Raw genomic sequence first — 23,587 nt, forward strand, 5'->3', positions numbered from 1 at the left:
GTGAGTTGCAGGTGCTCCTTTGTCTGCCGTATCCCCGGGAGGGCTGCTGAGACTGTGACCGTGGCTACTTTTAGTTTGCAGTAGCCATATTTGCTTTCTTTCTCATTGGTGTTACTCTTAAGTTGTATCTTAGGGGGAAAGCTTACAGCTACCAAGACAGTTGTTATTAGACTGAAATACAAAACTCTATAGTGGAGACATGAAAAACAGCCTCATCTGGGTGGATGCTGATACTCATAGCAGATTAGGATGCAGCTTATTTAGAGGCTGGTGTGGCCCTGTGGGTCAGTCAACACCCCAGGTTGTTACTGCTGCCACTAACACCTCTGTTTTTGTTAAGTTCCGCTTTACTGTCTTCACATAGTCTTCAGTCTTTAAGTTGGTCTCATGCTCTAAAATGCTCATCATATCTGTCATATCTGTAGTTCAGACACTGAGATGAGCACAGGTGAACAAAGCAGAGAACCTATGGCCACTGGACCAGAGTTACCCACTTAAGTCATCTGTTCCCCCAGCGTAGTTGTGTGACCACTGCTATTTGCAAAGGAGGGCACGGCATACTGTGGCTCTTAGCAGCCAGTTTCCTCTGGGAGGGGGGCAGCCTGTTCTGGTTTATGCCTTGTCTCTTCTGTAGAACCTACTTTTTTCTTTGCGTATGTGTACTTTCTTGGGTCATTTCTGTGTAGATTACATTTTTAGGCGACAGATGAATGGGTAGAGACTCAGAGAGGAAGCCTCTTTCTCATCTGGCAGAGTCAGGAGTGGAACCCTGGGTCTGTGTGGTTTTGAGGCGTGCGCTAAGAGCTCTAGCTCAAGTATAGTCATCCATAAAGTTGCCTGTTGAGATTGTGGTGGCGCGGGGTAGGGGGGATGGTGGCATTCAGGGAACTGAGACAGGAGGATGGAGAGTTCAAAGCTACATAGCAAGATCTTGTCTGGGGTGGGAGGAGAATTGAAAATACCATCACATAGGGCCCGAGAACCTTGGTACTGCTGTCCTGTCCCATACCTGGACCCCATCACACTGTGGTTCAGTGACATTACCATAAAGAAAGATTGACTTGTAGGGCAGAAGTCCACATCCTAGACCTCCTTTGTAGCTTCTTTAAATCAGTGCCAGCTGTTTAATGGAACATCTTGACTGCATTTACCAAAATGTGGTAAACGGGCTCATTGCTGCCTGGAAAGCTTCCTGAAGGCTCCAGTTCAGAACATGTACAATATAGCACTAGAAACTAGAAATGGTTTGACCTCAGGGCCTTATATAAGAGTAAAGTACTTACTTTGCAAGCATGAAGAACTGAGCTTGATCCCTAGAAAAAGCCAAGCCTGGTCCATCAGGATGCTGTTAAGCCTGATGACCAAGCAGGACCCACATGGTGGGAGATGAGAACTAGCTTTCTCAAATTGTCTCTGACCTCTGACCTCTATGCATGCTCTATAGCATGAATGCCCCCTGCTCCTCAAAATAAAGAAGTATAAATTTTTAAAAAGTGGTTTTTTTTTTGTTTTGCTTTTTTGTTTTTTTAAAGAAAGGCAGGCACAGTGTGTTTATAATCCCAGTGCTGGGGAGGCAGAGATGGAGAGATCCCAGGGGTTCATGAACCAGACAGTCTAGCCATTGAGTGAACCCTAGGTTTAGTGAGAGAGCCTGTCTCAGATACCAAGATTTGGAAAAGAGATCAAGGAAGATTTGACATTGACCCGTGGCTTCTGTGCACATTAACATGCACATATGCAAATAACTCTGGTGCAGTGGTGTGCTGAACATGGTGCTGCGTTAGCAAGGCACGAGCTGCCCATCCCCACACCCTGTGGATAAACCTCAGAGGTGCTACAGAGAAGGGCAGCACCAGGCTGAGAGCTCACTTGCTGCCCTCTATGGACAGGAGGTTTAAGAACAATGCAATGACTAGTGACTAAAGGCAGAGGAGTGGTAGGTCTGGAGGAGGGGTGTCACTGCCAGGAGCCTCTGAGAAACTCTGAGGGCCATGGAGAGCTTGACGGCGGCGTTCTCCAGGTATAGATGAGTGTGAGATGGTGGTTTTTATTTTGTGGGCTGATAATGGAGCCCCAAGTCTCGTGTGTGCTGGGCAAGCTTGTGACTGTGGATCCTCAGCCTGAGCCTTGAGTGTTTGCTCAGCAATGCTGCTGAGAGGATTTAGTGCACTTCACAGCTGCGCTGTCAGTTCTATGTTACCATGACAAAATACCGGACAAAACAGCTTAAGGGAGGAGAATTTTTTCCCCACAGTTTCAGCAGTGTCTGTCCATGATGGTGGGCAGGGCATGGCATGGCCAGGAAGTAGGAAAAGAAGATGCCCGTGCCAGCTTCCTCTTTCCTTTATTCAGTCTTCACCAGAGCCCCAGCCATGAGGTGGTGGCTTTCACATTCAAGGCAGGTCACCTGGCCTCAGTTAATCCTCTCTGGAAACTTTCGTGCCTGCACCCAAAGCTGTGCTTCCCTGATCTTTTGGTAGCTCTCAATCAATGCTATAGTCACTGTTACAACAGTGTATATGTACCATAGTTTAAAGTTGGCTTTGAGATACATATTTATAGGTGCCCATAGCCCTCCTGCCCCAAGAAAGGTCTATTCATCATATTTCCTTCCTTCCTTCCTTCCTTCCTTCCTTCCTTCCTTCATCTATCTATCTATCTATCTATCTATCTATCTACCTACCTACCTATCTACCTATCTTAATTTTGTGGTACTGGGAATGGTAACCAAAGCTTCAAATACACTAGGCCAGCCAAGTGTCTTCCACTTAGCCACACCTCTCACAGCCCCTTACACATTGAAACTTAGGCACTACTTTGTCTTTCTTTCTATACCATTCTCAGTGCATTAATTACGTTTCCATGGCTGTGATAAAAACTCCATGACCAAGGTAGCTTGTTGGAGGAAGGGTTTATTGGGACTTAGAGTTCCAGAGCGAAAAGAGTCCAACACCTTCACATCAACAAATCTTGACAATAAGCATCAGCCCTGGTGACAGGAATAGCTGAGAGCTCACATCTTGAACTATAAGATGAGATGAAAACAAACTGGGAATGGCATATGTGCCTTTTAAAACCTCAGGTATTACCCAGTGGCACACTGCCTCCAGCAAGGCCACACCTCCTAACCCTATCAAACTGCACCACCAACTGAGGGCCAAGTGTTCAAACATTTGTGCCTCTGGGCACATTCTCAGTCCGAGTACCATAGTCAGTAATCTTGGTGGTTGCTGTTGTAGTTTTAAAAGCAGCGCCAATGAGACAGTTCAGCAGGTAGGGATTGCTCCACTCTTGCCGCACAAACCTTATTCTCACATCACATCCTAAGGTGGAAAGATAGAATTGACTACCAAAAGTTGTTCTTTGACCTCTCCATGTGGATTCTGGCATGGGCATGCACACACATACTGCGCACACACACACACACACACTTTCACATAAACACATCATCTTATAAGATTTAAAATTAAATAAAAACAAGTGCTTTTCCTGAGAAAGTTGCATGGGAGGTGCAGTGATGCAGAATTCAGCTAGGCTGGAGCATGGTTGCTGTTGCACTTATTTGGTGTTCATGGCAACTGCTAGGCACATTGCTGAGAATTCCATGCACTCGCCTGGTCCCATGTGCTCTCCTGCAGTGGTTGTCTCAGGGTGCGGAGATCGTTCCTGACCTTAATTCATGTCCGCTAGGATTTTTGTAGTAACGGGATTCGAAGTGGAGGATGGAGTGATTTGGTCAGGGGAGAGTCTGTCTGTAAGAGAGCCTATAGAGAGAGTGGCCTGATGAGGAGGCCAGGCTGGAGGTAATGTGGGTGAACCATGCTAGAGGACAGGGCAGCTGATTCAGCTCAGCAGAGTTGGCAGAATGGTGCCCAGAGGCTGCCACATCTGTGTATGGCCTGGTGGGAACCACTGTATTCCCTGTGCCTGGCCGGGGAAGACCCTTGGAGGTCATCTTTATTAACCTGCCCTGCTGCAGTGGTCCAAGTCAGCAACAGGACAGGAGTGCCACCAATGATCAAGTGACTTCCTGCCAGGGACCCCATCAGCACCTTCAGAACTGGGGCCTCACTCTCACTCGTTTCCTTTTTACAGAGGCCAAAAGAACTCACGGGGTCAGTGCAGTGTCTCTCATTGGCCTCCGGTAGCTTCCAGAGGGTGAAAGAAGGAACTGGGGTTTTTCAGCACGTGCTGGGCATTTGACTGGAGCAGGAGTAGGGTGGATGTGGCATCTGTGCACAAGGATAGGTGAAACAGGTCTTAAGGCTAACGCGGTTATGGCCCAGTATCTGGGAGGGGACACAGAAAGGAAGTGACATTGGTGTTTCTTCTGTCAGGTGACAAGCACAGGACAGCAGGGGGAGGCATCGTCAAGTACATGAGGTCAGCAAGGGACAGTGGTGACCCCCACTGAGGTAGAAGAAGACAAGAGTTGCTCAGTCTCTGAACATGCCAAAGGGATAGAAGAAAGCCTACAAGGCCTTAACTATACAGGTGTGCTGGATAGTTTTATGCCAACTTAACACAAGCCTAAGTCATCTGAGAGGAGGGAATCTAAATTGAGAAAATGGCTTCTCACGACTGGGATATAGGCAAACCTATAAGGCATTTTCTTATTTAGTGATCAGTGTGGGAGGGCGCAGCCCATTATGAATGGTGCCATCCTAGGCTGGTGGTCCTGGGTTCTGTAAGACCGCATGCTGTGCATGCCATGGGAGCAAGCCAGTAAGCAGCACCATCCATGGCCTCTGCATCAGCTCCTGCCTCCAGGTTCCTGCCCTGCTTGAGTTCCTTCCCTCACTCCACCCGCCCCCCTTTTTTAATCTTTTTTCTTTTTTGGTTTTGTACAGCTCTGGCTGTCCTGGAACTCTGTAGACCAGGCTGGCCTCGAACTCACAGCAGTCTGCCTGTTTCTGCCTCGCGGGTGCTGGGATTAAAAGTGTGCGCCATCACCACTCGGCATGCCCTCACAGCTTTTACTGATGAACTGTTATATGGAACTGTGAGTTCCAAAGTTGCTTTTTGTCGTGGTGTTTCATCACAGCAATAAGGCAACTAATTGCCTAAGACAATACACAACTGAGTAAAGCCAGGAACAGGAGAGGTAGTTCTCCCAAGGAAGAGCACCCCGGCTGGTTGTCCGGTGCCAAAGGGTCAGCCCTAAAGACATACGTATAGGCAGCATTATTTTTACTCAGGTTATTTTTAGGACTATTTATTTGTATACATGCACTTCTATGCATGCAGTAGTGATTAGTGAAAGAAGAGGCTATGAATTTGAAGGAGAACAAGGACGGGCAAATGGGAGGGTGTGGAGTTGCCAGCCATGAGAGGCTGCTGACACAGGCAATTGCTCCTTCTGGCTTAAAGGAGTTCATGGGTTTCCATGCATATTGACATCTATGTCTGAGTGTGTGTGTGACATGCGCAGTCTGTGTACATGCAAGCGCGTGGGACTCACACAGAAGCACTCGTGGCTCTTAGCTATTATCCTCCCAGCCCACTGTGCAGAGTGGCTTTAGTGTTGTTACAGTACAGAAGAAACAAAAGCTAAGACAGTACAGTGACCTGACTGGGTTTCGGCGCTAGCAGCAAAGGAAGATTAAAGAGGTCTGGCAGTCACAGTGGCTGTTTCTGAACCTGTGCTTTTGGGAGAGGAAAGCCCCAAACATGGAGGGCTTCTGAGAGGCCTGGCAGTTTGGAGATACTCAGGTCTTTCCTGCTTGCTCTTTAGCCATGGACCCAAAGAGGAGGTCACTTGTGTCTTGCTGTCTGTATCCAAAAGCAAGAAAGAGCACTGCCTAGGTTTGTAGGTGGCAGATACATATTCAGGTAGCTGTGAAACTGTCAATGGCATTACTGTCTCACAAGTTTACTAGGTAAGCAGTGCATCTCCAGTGTTTTGGTCCCTGGTGGAATCAGCCGTGTCTAGCTTCTTTCAGTATACCTGAGGAGGATGCGATGAAATACCAGCACTGATTCTCCGTCTCTCTCACAGAGGTTCTACGTGGCCTCCTCTCGACAGCTGAAGCGCCTGGAGTCTGTCAGCCGTTCCCCTGTGTACTCACACTTCAATGAGACCTTGCTGGGTGTTAGTGTCATTCGTGCCTTTGAGGAGCAGGAGCGTTTCATTAGGCAGAGCGACCTGAAAGTGGATGAGAATCAGAAGGCCTACTACCCCAGCATTGTGGCCAACAGGTGAGTGCAGCGGTCAGTAGGATAGAGGAATCGGCTGAATGTCCAGTCTCGTAGCCTCCGTTTCTTCTAGGGGAGAAATGGAAACAGAAAGGTCATCCAAAGTGCACAGAACATGGTGACACATGCCTGTAGGAAGATTAGCATGCGTTTGAAGTGGCCTTGATTACCTAGTAAATTCCAGGACAGCTAGGCTATAGAATGAGACCTTGTCTCAAAAATGCAACAGTCTGAGGGCTGAAGAGATGGCTTGTTGGCTAAAATTGCTTACTGTGCAAGTATGAGAACCCATATTTGTGTCCCCACATAACCTTGGCATTGTGGGGTGCTGATGGGGGTGGTCCCAAGAGCTCAGTGTTTAACCCTGGAAACAGCAGCTTGTTTCTTTCTTATGTTAAGGTCCATCTCTTGCCAAGGGACTGATCTTATTTATTTATTTTATTATTATTATCCTGTTATTTTATGGTGGGTACTTTCAAAACCAGGGCCTTGTGCATGTCAGGCCAGCGATCCGCCCCTGCCCCAAGGCTCTTGTTTGCAAATGGCAGTGCTTTTACGTCAATGACATCTTAGGAATTTCCAGGGAACTGTTTTTTGATTTTAAAGAGTTCCTAAGAAAAAGTCAGTCTCTCTAAAGAAAAAGTTGAGGTTCCAGGATGGTGATGGTTTCCAGAGAATTCTATTTTAGTCCCTGGACCTCAAAACCCATGGGCCCTTGGTGCACACCCCTGTCTCCATCCAGTTCTCACATCCTGGATGAGTGGTACCCACAAGGCCTTTCTCTGTAAGTGCTGGGAAATTAGCTCAGTCAGCAGAAGGGCCCAGCTCTGCCCCAGCTCGAAGCCGAGCATCTGTCTGTTTGTCTGATACACTCCTACATATCTCCTTACAGGTGGCTTGCTGTGCGCCTTGAGTGTGTGGGCAACTGCATTGTGATGTTTGCTGCCCTGTTTGCAGTCATCTCCCGGCACAAGCTCAGTGCTGGCTTGGTGGGCCTCTCGGTGTCTTACTCGCTGCAGGTAGAAGATTCTGTCTTGGGCTGAGTGGTTTCCTTGTGGCAACCAGAGTTTGAATTCCTGGATCTTGGCTTTGGGTGGCTGCAGGGGTCGGGAAGGGAGAGGGCTTGAGTGGAGTTTAAGAAGTAGTCGCAGAGCCTGGTGACTACAGCACGGAGATTCTGACCCATGGCTTACATTCTTCTTCAGTCAAAATATTCTCAGTGTTTTCAAAGCTATGAGTTTCCCTCTGAGTACTGTGTTATTGTATCTTATGGTATTGGTCACATTGAGTTCAAAATAGTTTCTTTTGTGTGCCTGAGATGGGTTATTGCTCTAGCTCAGGCTGGCCTAGAATTTAGCATAATTCTCTTATTTCCGTCTCTGGAGCACTGGGATTAACTGTGGACACCAACTATCACATGAAAACCACCTAGTTCACAATATTTTCCAATTTCCTATATTACTTCTCTTTCTGTCTACTTTTCCTCTTCTCTTTTTATTTCTTGGGTTTTTTTGTTTGTTTTTTGTTTTTTTGGTTTTTTGTTTTTTGTTTTGTTTTGAGACAGGGTTTCTCTGTGTAGCCTTGGCTGTCCTGGACTCGCTGTGTAAACCAGGCTGGCTGGCCTTGAACTCAGAGATGCGCCTGCCTCTGCCTCCCTGAGTGCTGGGATTATAGGTATTTGCTTTCTTCCCTTCCTTTTCTTTCTGTTCCCTTCCATCCATTCTCTCCGCCCCCCGCCACTGCCCTCTCCCCTTCCTTCCTTCTTTTCTCTCCCTCTCTCCCTCGCTCCTCCCCACTTCCTCCCTTCCTTCCAGGAGAGTGTGCCACAGTGCACATGTGGAGGTTAGAGGACAGCTCTGTAATTTCTCTCCTTGCACCTTTACATGGTTCTAGAGGTGGAGCTTACGTCACCAGGCTTGCTCAGCAAGCACTTTGCCCTCAGCTGTGTCACAGCTCCTGACCTCTTTCTGACAACTTGTGTAGATCATACGTCACCTTGACAGGTGTGATCCTTAAGAGGTGCAGTATGTCCACTCTAGGTGATGCCTCTTTGTGGGTCACTCGTTTCTCTATTTGTTTGAACGATGTCATGGTGCATAATTCATGAAGATGAAGCCATACTTCCCCCACGAGATCTCCTCACATGGCTCTCTCCACTGCAGATAACTGCATATTTGAACTGGCTGGTTCGAATGTCCTCGGAGATGGAGACTAACATTGTGGCCGTGGAGAGACTGAAGGAGTATTCTGAAACGGAGAAGGAGGTAAGGCAGGGTCCCAGGCTGGCCCCTTGGTCTTGGCCTTCCTGTGGGTGTCCTCTGCTTATTCGGAGGGTGAGCTGGATGCCTTCCAGGCCCTCTTAGGCTTGTCCTGTCTTTTTAAACACTTGCTTAGAACTACTTTATTTGAAAGGAAGAAAATCATCCACGTGTCCTATTTTCCATATATGAAATCTCAAGGTACTCCCAGGTCCTGTGGGCAGTGTCACTCACTAAGGAGCCTTAGCCCTTGGGATTCTTTCCTTCACTGATGATGTCACAGAGAAAGTCCTAGCACTACTTTTTGCTTGAGGCTCACCACCGTCTTATTAACTAAGATGGTTTCCCCACAACTGACTGGTAAACTGCAACATTCTCTCTGACAGCCTTCACCGGGCAACCTCTGCCTGCTCAAGCTGCCTGCTGTTTGCTGTGTAGGTTTATAGGGCCTCTTGTTATGAAGAATTAAACTGGAATTAAATTGTGTCTGTGCAGAACTTTTCCTTGTAAGTTGAAGAGTTAGCTAGAAATGAATTGATTGGCCGTGTCGGAAGGAGGCTGGGGAGAGCTCAGTGGGTGAAAGTGTGAGGACCTGAGTTCAGATCCCCAGAGCTGAGTATGGCAGCTTGCACTTGCTCATTCCTCGTATCCCTCTTGCTGTGTGATCCAGGCTCCTTGGCAAATCCAGGAGACAGCTCCGCCCAGCACCTGGCCCCATTCAGGCCGTGTGGAGTTCCGGGACTACTGCTTGAGGTACCGAGAAGACTTGGACTTGGTTCTCAAGCACATAAATGTCACCATCGAGGGTGGAGAAAAGGTGGGTGTGTACTACCCCCCCCCCACACCCCCAATCCCATCCCATCCGTACCAACTCAGAGTCAGTGGAGTAAGGAGAAAAGGTGACTGTGTGCCACCCTCCATTTCTGTTGACTTAAGGTCCATCATGAACCCCCACATCAGCTTGTAGTTAGTCACAGCACATACATACTGTGAGATTTAGGGGCTTTTACAGGATGGAATCATGGAAATAAAGGTGCTGAATGTGTTCAACAGGTTTCACAGTGAACTGCTGAAGGACAAGGCCCATAGACATGCACATTTGCATGAACTATAAATAATAAAAAGTCTATATATTTTATATAATGGTCTCTCTGCTCTTCTTGGACAGTTAGAACATGTAATCTGTGCTATGTGATCCCTTTAAGGCACTGAAGTATGTGAGCTCTAGAGTAGTAAGGACATGTAACCATCACCAGGGTGGCTAGAGGGGACATAGGAAAGAGCTGGGATTTTAGGACCTTCTTATGGTTCCAAGCTGTTCCTGAAAGACATTCCAGACTATGACCCATAGAATTTTCTCAGAAAGTTGGTCAGAGATCACCCCAGCCACCCACATCCTGTACATACTGACTTGTTAAGCTGTCCATCACATGGGCCCTGTTCCCATAAAATAGTCTGAGTCTTTATGTGCTGTGGGAATTCATGCGTAGGTGCTAGGGGAGAGAGCCTGTCTCAAACATAGGAGAAAGAACTGTCACTGAACACTGGGAAAGTCAGTCACTGGGGTGCCCAGGTCATAGCAGACTGGTTCGGGGGCTTGCATGAATCGGAGGTGTGATTATGGCTCAGGAACTGTGTGGGAAGCCATGTAAAACCTCATAATTTTTTGACACTCTTAACTGAACCTAACATAACTCAATTAAACCTTCCTCTGCATCCTATTCCTTTGAGCGTCTTTACTGACTTATTAAAAGTCCTTAGCCTTCGGAAGCCTGCAAAGCAAAGGGTGTTCTTTCCAACCTTTTGTCAAAGTAGCCTCTGAAGGTGGGGCTCAGGGAGGGTGAGCACCACGATGGTAGTTGGAGCAACCGGATGACCACCTAGCTCCGACCCAGCCACTTGCTGGGGGAACACTGAGTCTGAAGCATTCCTACCTCACCACAGCCTCTTTCTGTACTGCAGGTTGGTATTGTGGGTCGTACAGGAGCTGGGAAGTCATCTCTCACTCTGGGCTTGTTCCGGATCAATGAGTCTGCAGAAGGGGAGATTATCATTGATGGGGTGAACATTGCCAAGATTGGTCTGCACAACCTGCGCTTCAAGATCACCATCATTCCCCAGGTGGGCCCTGCACACTGAAGCCACACCCACCCTCTGCATCCATAGACTCAGCCAACGGTAGATAGAGAATGGCGTTCTTTTCATTCATGTGTTTATTGAGAGGAAGGGATCAGAACATGTGTGTGTAGGCCATGACAGCCTGCGGGCGTCATTTCTTTCCTTGTAGATTCTGAGGGTTGAATTCAGGCCATCAAGCTTGGTGGGATGTGCCTTTAATCACCGAGCCCACGACTCGCGCCCCCCCTCCCTGTTTTGTATCTCCATTTAATACATAGACTTTTATCCCTAAGTGTGCCCAGCTGTTTTCCCAGCATTCTCTTGGCATTAGGCAGTACATCATTTAGACATGGCTATATACAAGAGCTACTAGTAGATTATATGAAAACACTGTACTGTTCCATTCAAATAACCAGAGCATCTGTGGGTTTTGGTGGTGGTGGAGGGTTAGTAAGACACTGACTATGGGCTGAGCAGATGGCTCAGCCATTAAAGGCTAGGCTTGCAACCAAAAATATAAGACACTTATCTTTGCCAGTTGCAGGAGTCAGTGTGATAATCTCTCACAGTTCCTGGAGCTAAACTACAAATAAGAATTTTCTAAACCAGTCCCTGTGGCCAGCAGTTCTCTAATGCATTGCTTGTGGTTGTGAGTTTTCCTTAAATTTCTCTGAGAGTGCCTTCTGGAGGTGGGGTTGAGTGAGTGAGGTAATTACTTTTCTGTTGCCGTGATGAAACACCACCACTAAAAGCAGCATAGAAGATTTGTATACTGAAAGTTTGGAGAGCTTTTGCATAAATCCTAGTTACAGGCATTTTCCATTACAGAAGTCCCACAGAGTTCATGCTTTGGAGGGACCCTGGGACCTCTTTCTGTTCTGGTGTGAACATCTCATGCCTCATATCTGTAAGATTCCATTCTTCACTGTGGTGTGAACATCATATGCTCTTGGTTGCTTTTCTGATAGAATCATTTACATGAACAGAAGTTTATTTTCATTCATAGTGTCACAGGATTGCTGTCCATCACAGTGGGGAGAGCATGGTCATGTAGTACGGTGTGTGTGCTGATGACTTCTCCATGTTAAGCAATTAGGAAGTCGGGGCCCAGCCAGAATCAGAGCCACGTCTGACCTTCAGGTGTTTGCTCCTAGCTACCTACTTCTTTCAGCCAGGCTCCGTCTCCTTAAAAGCTCCACAGCACCCCAAAATAACACCACCAACTGAGGAATAAGTGCTCAAAACATATGAGCCTCTGTGGGGAAGCTCTAAATTCAGGCCCTCATACAAGCCACCTGCTGTTCTTGCACAGGATCCTGTCTTGTTCTCGGGTTCCCTCCGCATGAACCTGGACCCTTTCAGTCAGTACTCTGACGAAGAAGTTTGGATGGCCCTGGAGCTGGCTCACCTGAAGGGCTTCGTGTCAGCCTTGCCTGACAAGCTGAATCACGAGTGTACAGAAGGAGGAGAAAACCTGAGGTAGGCGGGCAGGAGCCGGGTGTGGGAAGATTCCGCCCTCTTGCCTCTGTGCTGCCTCCAGTTGTCCATCACCAGCACAGCCAGCTTCCGTCCTGCTTCTGTGCAGGGGGTCAGCCAGGGGCTGGGTTCACTCACGGGGCAGGCTTGGGGTGCAGCTGACCGTTGGAGTTGCTTGACCTCAGTGGCCCATGTGGTCATGATGATGTGTAAGAGTGAGCATGCTCAGTGTCTACTGGCAATCATTGCCTGGTATCCCATTGGCTAAGGCCAGGTACATAGCTGAGTCCAACCAGGCCTCTGCAGCTCAGTGAGATGGTGAATACTGAGCCACCTGTGCTATCCTCTCTGTCATCCACACTGAGCTGGGCTGATGCTTTGAATATCACCTCTGAGCTTTATGCCAGGAGTGATCCTAAGCTCACCAGGAAGTATAACATGATTGATTAGTAATGCCTGTTACAGGCATGGGATATGGGGAGTGGGCTTGTTCTCCTCCCCAGAGCCCACCCTCAGACTGTCCACTAGCCTTCTCCCCACCAGACCTGGTTCACGATCAGGATAATTTGAGCTCCTGTCTCTGAGCCTTTCTCCCTTCCTAGTGTGGGGCAGCGACAGCTTGTGTGCCTGGCCCGGGCACTGCTGAGGAAGACAAAGATTCTAGTGTTGGATGAGGCTACAGCAGCCGTGGACCTAGAGACGGATGACCTCATTCAGTCCACCATCCGGACGCAGTTTGAAGGCTGTACTGTGCTCACTATTGCTCATCGGCTTAATACCATTATAGACTATACAAGGTGAGTTCTGCATAATGGATCTGCAGGCCTGAAGGGTCTGCCATGTCCGCAGTCATTCATCACCTTCTTTATGCTCAGGGACAATCCCAGTTGGTGGGACTCTTCTGTCACGAGAAGAAGCCGGTTGTCCAGTATTATGTCAGTCAGCTTATTTATATGTGTGAGGTGCCTGTTATGTGCCCCATATTATTCTAGGCTCTGGGTTCCCCTCTTAAACAAGGCTTCGAAACCATCTTAAGGACCAGGACACTTAATTAAGCAAAAAAGAACAGTGATCTCAGAGGCTGCCATGTGCTAGGTACAAGCGACAGGAAGGAGGTGGGAGGGCGGGACAGGCTGATACCATCTTTCCAGCCCCTAGAGGTTATAATACTTCCTGCAGAACAAGCAATCCTACAGACATCAGATGCATCTCTTTGGATGATGCTAACATCTGCATCCCTCCCCATGCAGGGTGATTGTCCTGGACAAAGGAGAAGTTCGGGAGTGCGGTACACCCTCGGAGCTCCTGCAGCAGAGGGGCATCTTTTATAGCATGGCCAAGGACTCTGGCTTGGTGTGAGCTGGACTCTGGCATGTCTGGTAAGAACTATAGGGCCAGCATCCCAGTGTCTAGGGATGAGCCAGCAACCCTGGGAACATAGCTTCCTAGACAAAAACCAAAAAATAAAGAAAGAAAAGGAAAACCAAACTAATAAGAAGTGAAACACACAGAGCAGCAGTCACCATTTGGTGCCATCCTGGATCTGACCTTGAAGCGACTGGGAGACACATGCACCCATTTCAAATACACATTGGCCTCTGGCACCACTTCTGAGGCCCCTGGAGGCTCACGCACGGTCCTGCTGTAGCCCACAGCACAGCCTTGGGCAGCTAAGCACACTAGTGACCAAACACAAGCCACTGCCTCATGTTTCTTCAGCCACATCCATGGATGCCAAGCCTTGGAAGCCTCTCCCGGCTCTGCCAGCTCTTGTATCACTTCCACAGTCCTGTTGGTTATGGAAGAGTGCTTCTTTTCTTGAGGCCTGCAGTTGAAAACATGGGAACAAAAAGAAAGAAAGAAACAAACCACCACCACCGCCGCCGCCAAAAACAAAACAAAAGGAAAAGAAAAGAAAGGAAAAAAAAAAAGCAAAACCAAAAACATGTTGCCTCAGAGTGGTGTCTCCTTGCCTGCCATCTGGTCTTCAGGCACCCTGACACTGCTCCCTGTGCCCAGCACAGCTCCCGCTGGACCGGCTTTAGAGGCGGCCTTTCTTGTGACAGGTCCTGGTCAGGCAGGCTTGGAACCCAGCCAGGCAACACTCCGTGCTTCACAAGGACTTACACCCTGCCCCACCATCCCTCCTTTGTTCTCCACCTCCTCTGCCCATCACTGGGGAGGACTCACTCCTCACAGAAAATCTATGGATAGTTAGCAGGAAAAGTCAATGCAAGGCATGGTACCTACAGGCAAGAACCTGGCACCAGAAACAGAGCTGGAGTTCCCTACAGGACAAGAAGAGAACCCTTCCCAGTGATGTCCCCCTTCCGCTCCAGGTTTTGGGCATCTTTCCAGGGAGATGGTACCCAGAATTTGACATCTAGGGTGGAGGTACTAGACTCAGGGAGTAGCCGTGCCCAGCTCTGCAGTCGATCCTCAGTCTGAATCCTTCAAAGTGCTTTTCTAGGTGTTTGGGTCACAGAGCAGAGAGCGAGCCCATGGGTAGCAAGAACTTGCTGGCAGCCACAGTTCATGCTTGCTTTGAATTTTGGCCCTGATTTCAGGCCCCAGAGAAGCATCCTTTTTCTTCAGGTGTCAATATATGTATTTATTATTTTTTTTGTTGTTAAATTAATACCATTTCACATTAAAGGACCCAGATTTCTCCTGAGGGTCTGTTTTGTAATGACACTGGAAATGTGAATATTTACAGATAATTTGCAGTAAAAAAAATATTTTATTTCTCTCTAAACAACCACTTTATTTTCTTTTGGGCACAAATGTTTCCAGCCTCTACTCTAGAAAAGCCAGGCTAGGACAGCTGTGTTACCGCTGCTGTCAACAGTGACAAGGTAGGACTGGAGAGGCGGCTCAGCAGTGAGGAGTGCTTGCTCCTTTTGCAGAGGACCGAAGCTCAATTCCCAGTACCTGCGTCCAGTGGTGACCGTTGCCTGAACTTCTAGCTCCAAGGGGTCCAGTGTCCTCTTCTGAGTAAACAAATTAAAAATAAAAAAGAAACTGGGGAGGCCAAGGTTAAGAGCTGCCTGGGGTCTGGCAGTGAGGCAAAATGGCAAAGCACACAAATACATGGGTTTAAGTCCTGTCATTTTTTTGGTCGTGTGACTCTGGGCCAGGCACTTAAGCTGTGTGCCTCAGTTCTGTCTGTGTAAGGTGGCCAAGTTAAGGTTCTGAGACAAAAGTCACAAGTGGCCCACATACTTCTTTGTCGTGGGGTGGGGGCAATAAGAATGCTTGTGGTCTTGGGAAACGGGGCTGGTGAGATGGCTCAGTTGGTAAAGTGCTTGCCCTCTGTGCACAGGACCCTGCATTGCAGTCCTCAGCAAAAGCAGATGTAACATTATATGCACATAGTCCCAGCACTGGGGAGAAAACAGCAGAGCTCCTGGGGCTCTCTAGCCAGCCTCGCCAAATCAGTGAAACTCGGTTCAGTGACAGCATAAAGTAGGGGCTGGAGCAATGGCTCAGTGGTTAAAATGGGTGATGCTTTTGCAGGGGAGCCAGATTCAGTCCCCAGCACCCACACTGGGCAGCTCATAACTACCTGTAATTAGTTTCTGGCCTCTGAGATCATCTGCACTCATGCACATAAACACAAACTTACACACATACACATAAGAAATGAATCTAAAAAAGCAAAAAAGATAAGTTAGAGAAATGGCTTAGTGGTTAAGGGCACTGGCTGTTCTTCCAGAGGACCTGGGTTCAATTCCTAACACCTACATGGTAGCTTGCAACTCATAAACATCTACAACTCCAGTTTCTTCTGGCATGAACATGCACAGGCACATATGTAGACAAAATGCCCAAACAGATAAAATAGATATATATTTTAAGAGGGTAGAGGAAAAATACCAAATGGTCTCTGGGCCACACATGCACACAAAATGGACACAGGTTTGACAATCTCCAAGGAGAGTTGGGCCCCTCTCCAGAGTAGGAACTTACATTGGTCCCTTGTCCTTGCCACTCAAGGCCTGGCTTCTGGGTCTTCATAGGTGGGGGGTCGGGGAATGAGGGTGACATCCAGCCATTTCTAAAACTGGAGGGGATACTTGTGTCCCCTCCTAGTCCCTTGGCGAAGTCAACCATGTGCTTGGCTACAACCAAAACACAAAGGAAGTGGAGGAATGTGCTGATAGAAGGACATTTTCTCCATCTCCTCATTCATAGTGCTCAGTGATTTGGATAGTGGGGTAGTAAAACTGGGAGATGACTTTTGGGTTGGTCCAGGTGAGTTTGGGTATTGAAGAATGCCCCTTCCTGTGTGTGTGGGGGGGGGGGGGAGGGGTGTGGGCACTAAGATCATACCCCAGGCATGTGTATACTGCCGTTGCTGTCCCTCACTGAAACCATTGGTCTGGCTTGGGGACAAAGCAGGAATGGGACTATGTCAAAGCAGTGAGGTTGGGGAGCCCTGACCGTGAAGACCTGTTGGCGTGACCTGAACTTGTGACTTTTGTCTCAGAACCTTAACTTGGCCACTTTACACAGACAGGTGTGTTTCTGAGCCTCAGTCCTAGGCCAGATCCTCAACCGGCTTCAGAGCTCACTGAGGGGAGAAAGAGTTGGGATTGAGTTCTGGGGTCAAACTTGAGCAGTCCTGTGAAGAATCTGTTAAAGAAAACAATCAAATTCTCAGATTAGGACTTCAGAGCACAGGCAAAAAGGGAGCTCCCCAGGCTCTCTCAATGGCTGTCCTTAACCATCCCACCCAGCCGCATACTCTGTCTTCTGCCCAGCAGCCATACTTACTTCATGAATATATGAGTCAATGCTGTGATGCTTGTCACATCCTCCTGTCCTCTCTCAGGTCTGGTTCCAGCTGGTTTTGCTGCACAGTCCTCTGCGATTTGTGTTTTCTCCAGGCCCAGTGTATCTTTTATAGCCTCTCCTGCAGCTCCTACACAGAGCCTAGGTGCATTGTCACCAGGGACTCCTGAATGTGACCCATCTAGGAAGTATAGATCCTGCCACAGAGGTCACACTGCTGGCTGGGGTTAAATGAATATGAAGCAGTTGAAAAACACCTGGTACCATGCCTGGACCCTGAGACCACTTGCCATCAGAATGCTTGTATTATCTAATGCTTCCTGTCCCTGGCTCTCCCAGTCAGTTGTATTGAGTGTCTGTGTTTTGCACTGTACAAGGTTCTGGAGACATCGTAGACAAACTGCGACTTTTTTTTAGAGTGGAAGAAATCTTTTTAAAAAAATATTTTATTAATTTATTCATATTACATCTCAGTTGTTACCCTATCCCTTGTATCCTCCCATTCCTCCCTCCTTCCTGCTTTCCCCTTACTCCCCTTCCCTGTGACTGTGACTGAGGGGGACCTCCTCCCTCTGTATATGCTCATAGGGTATTAAATCTCTTCTTGGTAGCCTGCTATCCTTCCTCTGTGAAACTGCAACTTCTTAAGCAAATCTCTCAGTTTAAGAAGGGAAGGAAACTTGCTCCTCACGTCTGCCCTTAAGGAGGGAGTCTGTGACAGAAGTCAGTTCTGGGCATGTGCTGAGGAGGTAGGAAGGCTGGATTGGCTGGAAAGGTAGGCTGCTGGGGAGAGATTGGCATTAAAATTCTCAGGCCTCAGCTTTCTGTCAAATGGATTTAGTGACTGTCAGTACACACACAAAGAGACATAGGAAGGAAAGGGTGAATGACAGTGCCTGTCACTGGCTGAATGACTGTGTGACCTCTATTTACATCCATGCTTGGCACACAGCTGTATCTGTAGTGAGGAAGACACCTGGTACAGGTGAGACATCTTCAGTACCAGCCTGGGAGGTGGCTCAGTGTTTGCCCAGCATTGGTTCCATCTCCAGCACCACAGAAAGGAGGTGGGGAAAAGCCTATAGGGACTGTCAGAGGCTGAGGATGAGTGCCTGAGGCCTGCTGGTCCTGAGTCCTGCTTCTGCCGCCAGCTGGGCCCTGCCAGCAGGAGACCTTGGCTGGATCACCTTGCTGTCGTCTTACCTGGTGCTCCCATGTGCTGACCACCCTGTGTCCCAGGCTCTATTTCTAGACTGACATGGGTATCTATCGAACCTCGTAAGCATCCCCAGCTGGACTGAGAGATATGCATCAGCCTCTGCCCAGTCCAGGCATTACTACATCCCCAAGAGCAGAATTGCCAACAGGACCTGAGTGATTAGAAGCCCAGGGGCAAGTTTCCACTTTGTCACTGGGCATCTTGTATCCCACTTTCTAGTTTCTGTTTCCTTTTCTGCACAGCAAAGGCAGCTGTGGTGATGAGGCTGACTTCGCCATGTGGAAAGCCTCTGAGCTGGGCATACTTAGGAAAGGAGGCTGAAAGGCAACCCTAGAACCCTGTATCAAGGTGGGCTATCAGAAAAGCTTCTGGACATGGATGGGGGTAGAGCGGGTTCTGTATCCTAGAAGCAGGCAGGCATCCTCTCCAGACGCATGTATTTGTGAGTAATGGATGGTACTAGGGCAGATTAGACTAGTGGTGGGGCCCTGGTGTGGGGATTGCTCTGCCACAGCGACATCTCTGAGTAGAACCCAGTGATACTGCTCAACATACCTAGTATGCACAGGACCCACCAGCCCTAGCCTGCAGCCAACAGTGGCAGCGATGTTGCTAGGTAACGGTCACGAATCAAGGTGCATATAGTGGCACAAGCTTATTCCAGCTCTCTGGCTGTTGAGACGGGAGGAACTTGAATTTGAGTCCAGCCTGGGCTTTGTAGTGAGAGTCTCAAATTTACAATTTTAAATAGGTGTCGAAATGAATCTAGAGCTGTGGATGTAACGCAGTTGGTAGAGTGCTTGCCTAGCATGCACAAAGCCCTGGGTTTGAGCCCCACAGGGCATGGTTACACAGGCCTGTAACACCAGCACTTTGGCGATGGAGACAGGAGCATCAGAAGTTCAAGGCCATCCTCAACTACAAAGAGTTTAAGGCCAGCCTGCACTATGGGACACACTGTCTCACAAAATGGCAACAGAAGCTCTGGTTTCACAGGCAGATGCACAAGCAATAGAGAAAACAGCAACATAGTATCAACTTGCTCCTTGATCTTGTCCTAGAATTGGACATCCCAGAAACAGGCAGAGTAAGAGGGCCTATAGGTTCCCTCTCATTTCTTAAAACTGCACGTGAAATCTATGACCTCAAAATAAGAGGAGTTGGTAGATGTGCACACCATCACTGAGGTTCAGGGCTTACAGCCTGATTGGCCTGGGGTGGGTGTAGACTTGGAGTAGACCGCTAGGGCTCAGAGTCACTGCTCACTGACTGTAGGGTGAGCATGGCTGTGCAGGCCTTGCCCAGGCCAATCTGGACATGCTGGGTCCTTCCAGGTTGGTATTCCAATAGTCCATTGCTTTCTTTGCCATCTTCCTTCCATAGAGGAGTCTACATTGAACACCCGGTGGAGCACTGAGACACCTTGGGTCTCTGGCATCTCTGGCCACTGCAGACTGTATAGCTGGCTTTCAAGGGGCTATTGAAAGACCCAATTCCCGGGCTAGCCTGTAAAGCAGACCTTTCTGGGCCAGCAGCTGGCCTGCATTGCTACAATTACCTGCTCCTCGTCCATGACCAGCACCCTGCAAGGAAGAGAGACATGAAACAGTTCTTGGGATAACTGAGAGCCCAGCTCTGCTCCAAATTTCCCCCCTAAATATCTGATTTTTCTGAGCAGCTTCTTGACCTAGTTTCCTGCAAGTACAGATTCTAGGCTGCATTCTTTCCCCTGGGGCCTTGGATGTGCCATCTGCACAGTGGGCACTTCTTGATTCATCCCAAGAAACTTCCAGATGAACACATTATATGCCTCCATGGTCCTATCATCACAGGAGGAACACTACCCATCACAGGCCGTCACAGAGCACAGGCATTGAGTGATGACCAGCACTGTGCACTTAGTAAATGGGTGCTCAAGGTTTCCCTTCATCTGTAGCCCTGTCCGTGGGTCTATTGGAGGCAGCAGCCTCATCCAGTATAAAGATCTGGATTTTCCGGAGAAGGGCATATGCCAAGCATGGAAGTTGCTTCTGATCAATACTGTGAAAAAGCCACATGGTTAGGCCAGGTGAGTGTCATCACTTAGAATAGAGTTTTTCACAAGCAGGCTCTTGGGGGCAGCTGCTGATGTCCCCACCATGATGATCAAAGTCTGCTGGGCTTGGATAATTCAATTTCTTTTGTCTTGTAGGTTGACTGTGGGCAAGTCATTCACACCTTCTGTGCCTTGATTTCCCAGCCTGTAAAATGGCTTCTTCTTTGCTTTGTTCCTTTTGCATGTGCAATGTGTACACACACTTGCAGGTGCATATGTGTACACATGTGCGGAAGCCAGAGGTTGATATCAGACACCTTCCTTAATCACTCTCCGCCTAATTTATAGGAGCAGAGTCTCTCCCTGAACCCAGATCTGGGTGATTTATCTAGCCTGGCTAGCCAGTTTGTCCTAAGGATCTCTTGCCTCCAGTTCATGAACACTAAGAATGTAGGTAACTGCTACACCCACCTGGCACTTACATGGGTGCTCAGCCTTACACTTGCACAGCAAGCACCTTACCTATTGAGCATCAATCACCCCAGCCCCCGCTCTCTAGTCTTCTCCAGCCGTTGCTATTAGAACCTGTTAAGTGTTTACATATCAGCCACAAAGTTGGATGATGTCATCTTTTTGTTTTGTTTGTTTTAAACCAGGTCTTACTATGTAGCTCTGGCTGTCCTGGAGCACGCTATATAGACTCAGTCTTGCACTCAGAAATTTGCCTGCCTCTGCCTCCCAAGTCTGGTCTTAAGGGTATGAAACTGCCCGTTCTCCCCTGACAGTGTTTCACCGTGTAGTTCAGACTAGCTTCAAACTTGAAATCTTACTGTGTCCATCTCTTGAATGCTGGGACCACAAGCATGAACCACCAGGACCAGCTATGTATTAGGGTACTTTACAGAGGTAAGCAGAAAAGGCTATGTGCTATCCCATATAAACTGTAGTACAGTGGTAGAACACTTACTCAGCATGTACAAGGCCTTACATTAACTGCTCTGTACTGAAAAACAAAACGATGATGATAAAGTTTATGTTATGTGCATTTCATGCTTAAGATATTTTACTAAAAAAAAAAACATTATTGGAAAGATTGCTCAGTGAGCAAAATGTCTGACATACAAATGTGAGGACCCAAGTTCAGATTCCCTGACAGCACAATGGCGTGTACCTGTAATTCCAGCTCTGGAGAAGGAGAAACAGGAGGATCCCTGGGGCTTGCTGGCCAGCCAGTCTAGCAGAATCAATAATCTCCAGGTTCAGTGAGAGACCCTGACTCAGAAACTAAGGTGGAGAACAATACAATGGAGGAGTACATTCAAGGTTGAACTGTGACACACACACACACACACACACACACACACACACACACACACAGAGAGAGAGAGAGAGAGAGAGAGAGAGAGATGGATGAATACACGTTATTACTTAGCTCCAACAAATATCAAGCATAGTATTTTTGTAGTAAAAATAAAGTGGGATAAAGAGTCTAGATTGGGTTTTGCTATGAAAAGGAACATGACAAAGAGATTCTGTGTCTTGCGCCTGTAGTGGAGGATTGGGACCTGGATTGGAAGAAGGGGACTGAGGAGCTGCTGGAGTCTGTTCAGAGCCCAGGAATGTCCCTGCCCTTTCACACTTCCAGCTGGTACTTCCACTGGTGGATGGCCATTTTTCATGTTATCTTCCTGGCCAGTGTGTTCGTGTTGCAGCTGGCCTGGCAGTCTTGTTATGGAGGCCTCGGGCTGCACTCTTTCCAAATGCCTTCATCTGTTTGCTCCTGAAGCAGGACCAGATTCATTCATAGAAAACCTGGGAATATGACAGGATCCTGGCAGGAGGGATGCTGGGCTATTCCATAACTCCCTCCTCCACCTCCTCTCCACAGCCTCTGGCTTTGCCTGAAGGATGATGGTGATTCAGGACAATGTTGCAGACCCACATGGCTGATGGAGTCCCTATTGATCCAGATACCATCCTCAGTTGCCAACTGAAGCTACAGTAGGCTCCCAGTCAGGAAGGAGTTCCTGGGTCCTGTCCTGACTACAATGTCCATCTGCCAGGTAACAGGAGCATGAAGTCCACACCAAGCAGTCTTTGGAGCTCATGGATGTGAAAGATTTTTTTTTCTGCACAAGACTTGCCACTACACTCAATATCCTTTTAGCCTGCCCCCTTCAACAAACCATCCACCAGTCTATCCTGTCTTCTGTTCAGCACCCTCCAGCTTCTCTCCATCAGGCGTTTTGTTTGTTTGTTTGTTTGTTTGATTTGCTTCTTGTCTTTCCTTTATGCTACAGCTGTCTCCTCCACTCCCCATCCATCTAGACATACTCTTCAATTACCCCACATCCTGTTCAGTTTATGCCTCCTCCCAGATCTTATTTTTTCTTCTACCCATCTGTTGTTAATTTATCAGAACAGCTTAATAATGTTTATTATTTGGCCTGTAATTATTATTATTACAGCAGTATAACCTGCTAGCCATCAATCATGACACAGGCAACTGTTATATTTTAAAACAGTCTTAGTTAACCTGGGACAGGGCAGACATTAATCTGCTAAACTACTTCCCATAGTGGGTCAGGTATCCCATGCCACCTGTTTCTAATAATTTTATCAAGCTACCTCCCATCCATAATCCCATATACTTGCTAATGTTTTTCTTCTGGCCCAAATCCTCTATCTATGCTGGCCATGTGCTTCTCTTCCATCTAACCCATGATAGCAAAACCTTCTTCTCTCTTCTCTGGTCTTTCTTCTTCCCAAGATTCTCTCTGTCTCCTAGCCCAGGAACCTTAGCCACACCTGTCTCATTTGCTCTGCCCAGGTAATGGCCGTTTATTGGTTAGCATAAAAATACATCAGACCAACCCCCAACACCCATCCATTGATCCATCCATTTTTTTCTTCATGCACCCAACTATTTCTAGTCATGCCCTACCTTATCGATCTCATTCTTTCCTATGCCATATCCTCCCTGATATATTCCTTATCCATTCTTTCATGCTGCCCAACATGCCCCTCATTAGGAGACATCAAGGCAAATGAAGCCCAAGTACAGAAAGCCACTCCTAGAGGCAGATCTGGGTAGGAGAGAAACCCATTCAGGGAATGCTGGGTGGGAAGCTAAGAAGCCTAGGTAGAGTCTCAGACTTGTGCCCTGATGCTCACAAGGTTGTATTGGGAGGGGCACTCGCCTTCCCGCCTCCAAAAAATCTTTAGGGAAACACTCTGAACAGCTAGCAGCAGCTCTGGTCAGTGTCCCAACCCAAAGTCCTGGAAGCACATCTATTTCCAACAAGGCTATGGAGGAAGGGCTACACACGTGGACAACCTCCAGAGAGCCTGAGGCAGAGTGGGCAGGCATAAAAGTAACTGTCCTCTCAAGCTCTTCAATGGTGTCTTGCCTCTCAGAGCCTCAAGCTTCTGAGATATACTAATACAGCAAAACAATGTACAAGGATATACTAGTACAAAGCATACCTGCAC

General features: G+C 47.9%; 1 protein-coding gene across 2 annotated transcripts in view; it reads left to right on the forward strand.

Moving 5' to 3' along the window:
• ABCC1 (ATP binding cassette subfamily C member 1 (ABCC1 blood group)) overlaps nt 1–14,721 on the forward strand; it is a 99,850-nt gene extending 85,129 nt beyond the window's left edge. For both annotated transcript variants that reach the window (XM_084761261.1, XM_084761262.1), the window contains exons 24-31: nt 5,999–6,198; nt 7,088–7,214; nt 8,358–8,459; nt 9,124–9,270; nt 10,416–10,574; nt 11,884–12,050; nt 12,650–12,844; nt 13,298–14,721. In XM_084761261.1, the coding sequence (XP_084617387.1) occupies nt 5,999–6,198; nt 7,088–7,214; nt 8,358–8,459; nt 9,124–9,270; nt 10,416–10,574; nt 11,884–12,050; nt 12,650–12,844; nt 13,298–13,406 (1,206 nt within the window). In that variant the 3' untranslated portion in view covers nt 13,407–14,721. The remainder of the gene's footprint in view (nt 1–5,998; nt 6,199–7,087; nt 7,215–8,357; nt 8,460–9,123; nt 9,271–10,415; nt 10,575–11,883; nt 12,051–12,649; nt 12,845–13,297) is intronic.
• Nucleotides 14,722–23,587: the final 8,866 nt, after the last annotated feature.

This window comes from Acomys minous, assembly GCF_964271855.1.
Source record: "Acomys minous genome assembly, chromosome: 16".
NCBI lineage: Eukaryota > Metazoa > Chordata > Mammalia > Rodentia > Muridae > Acomys > Acomys minous.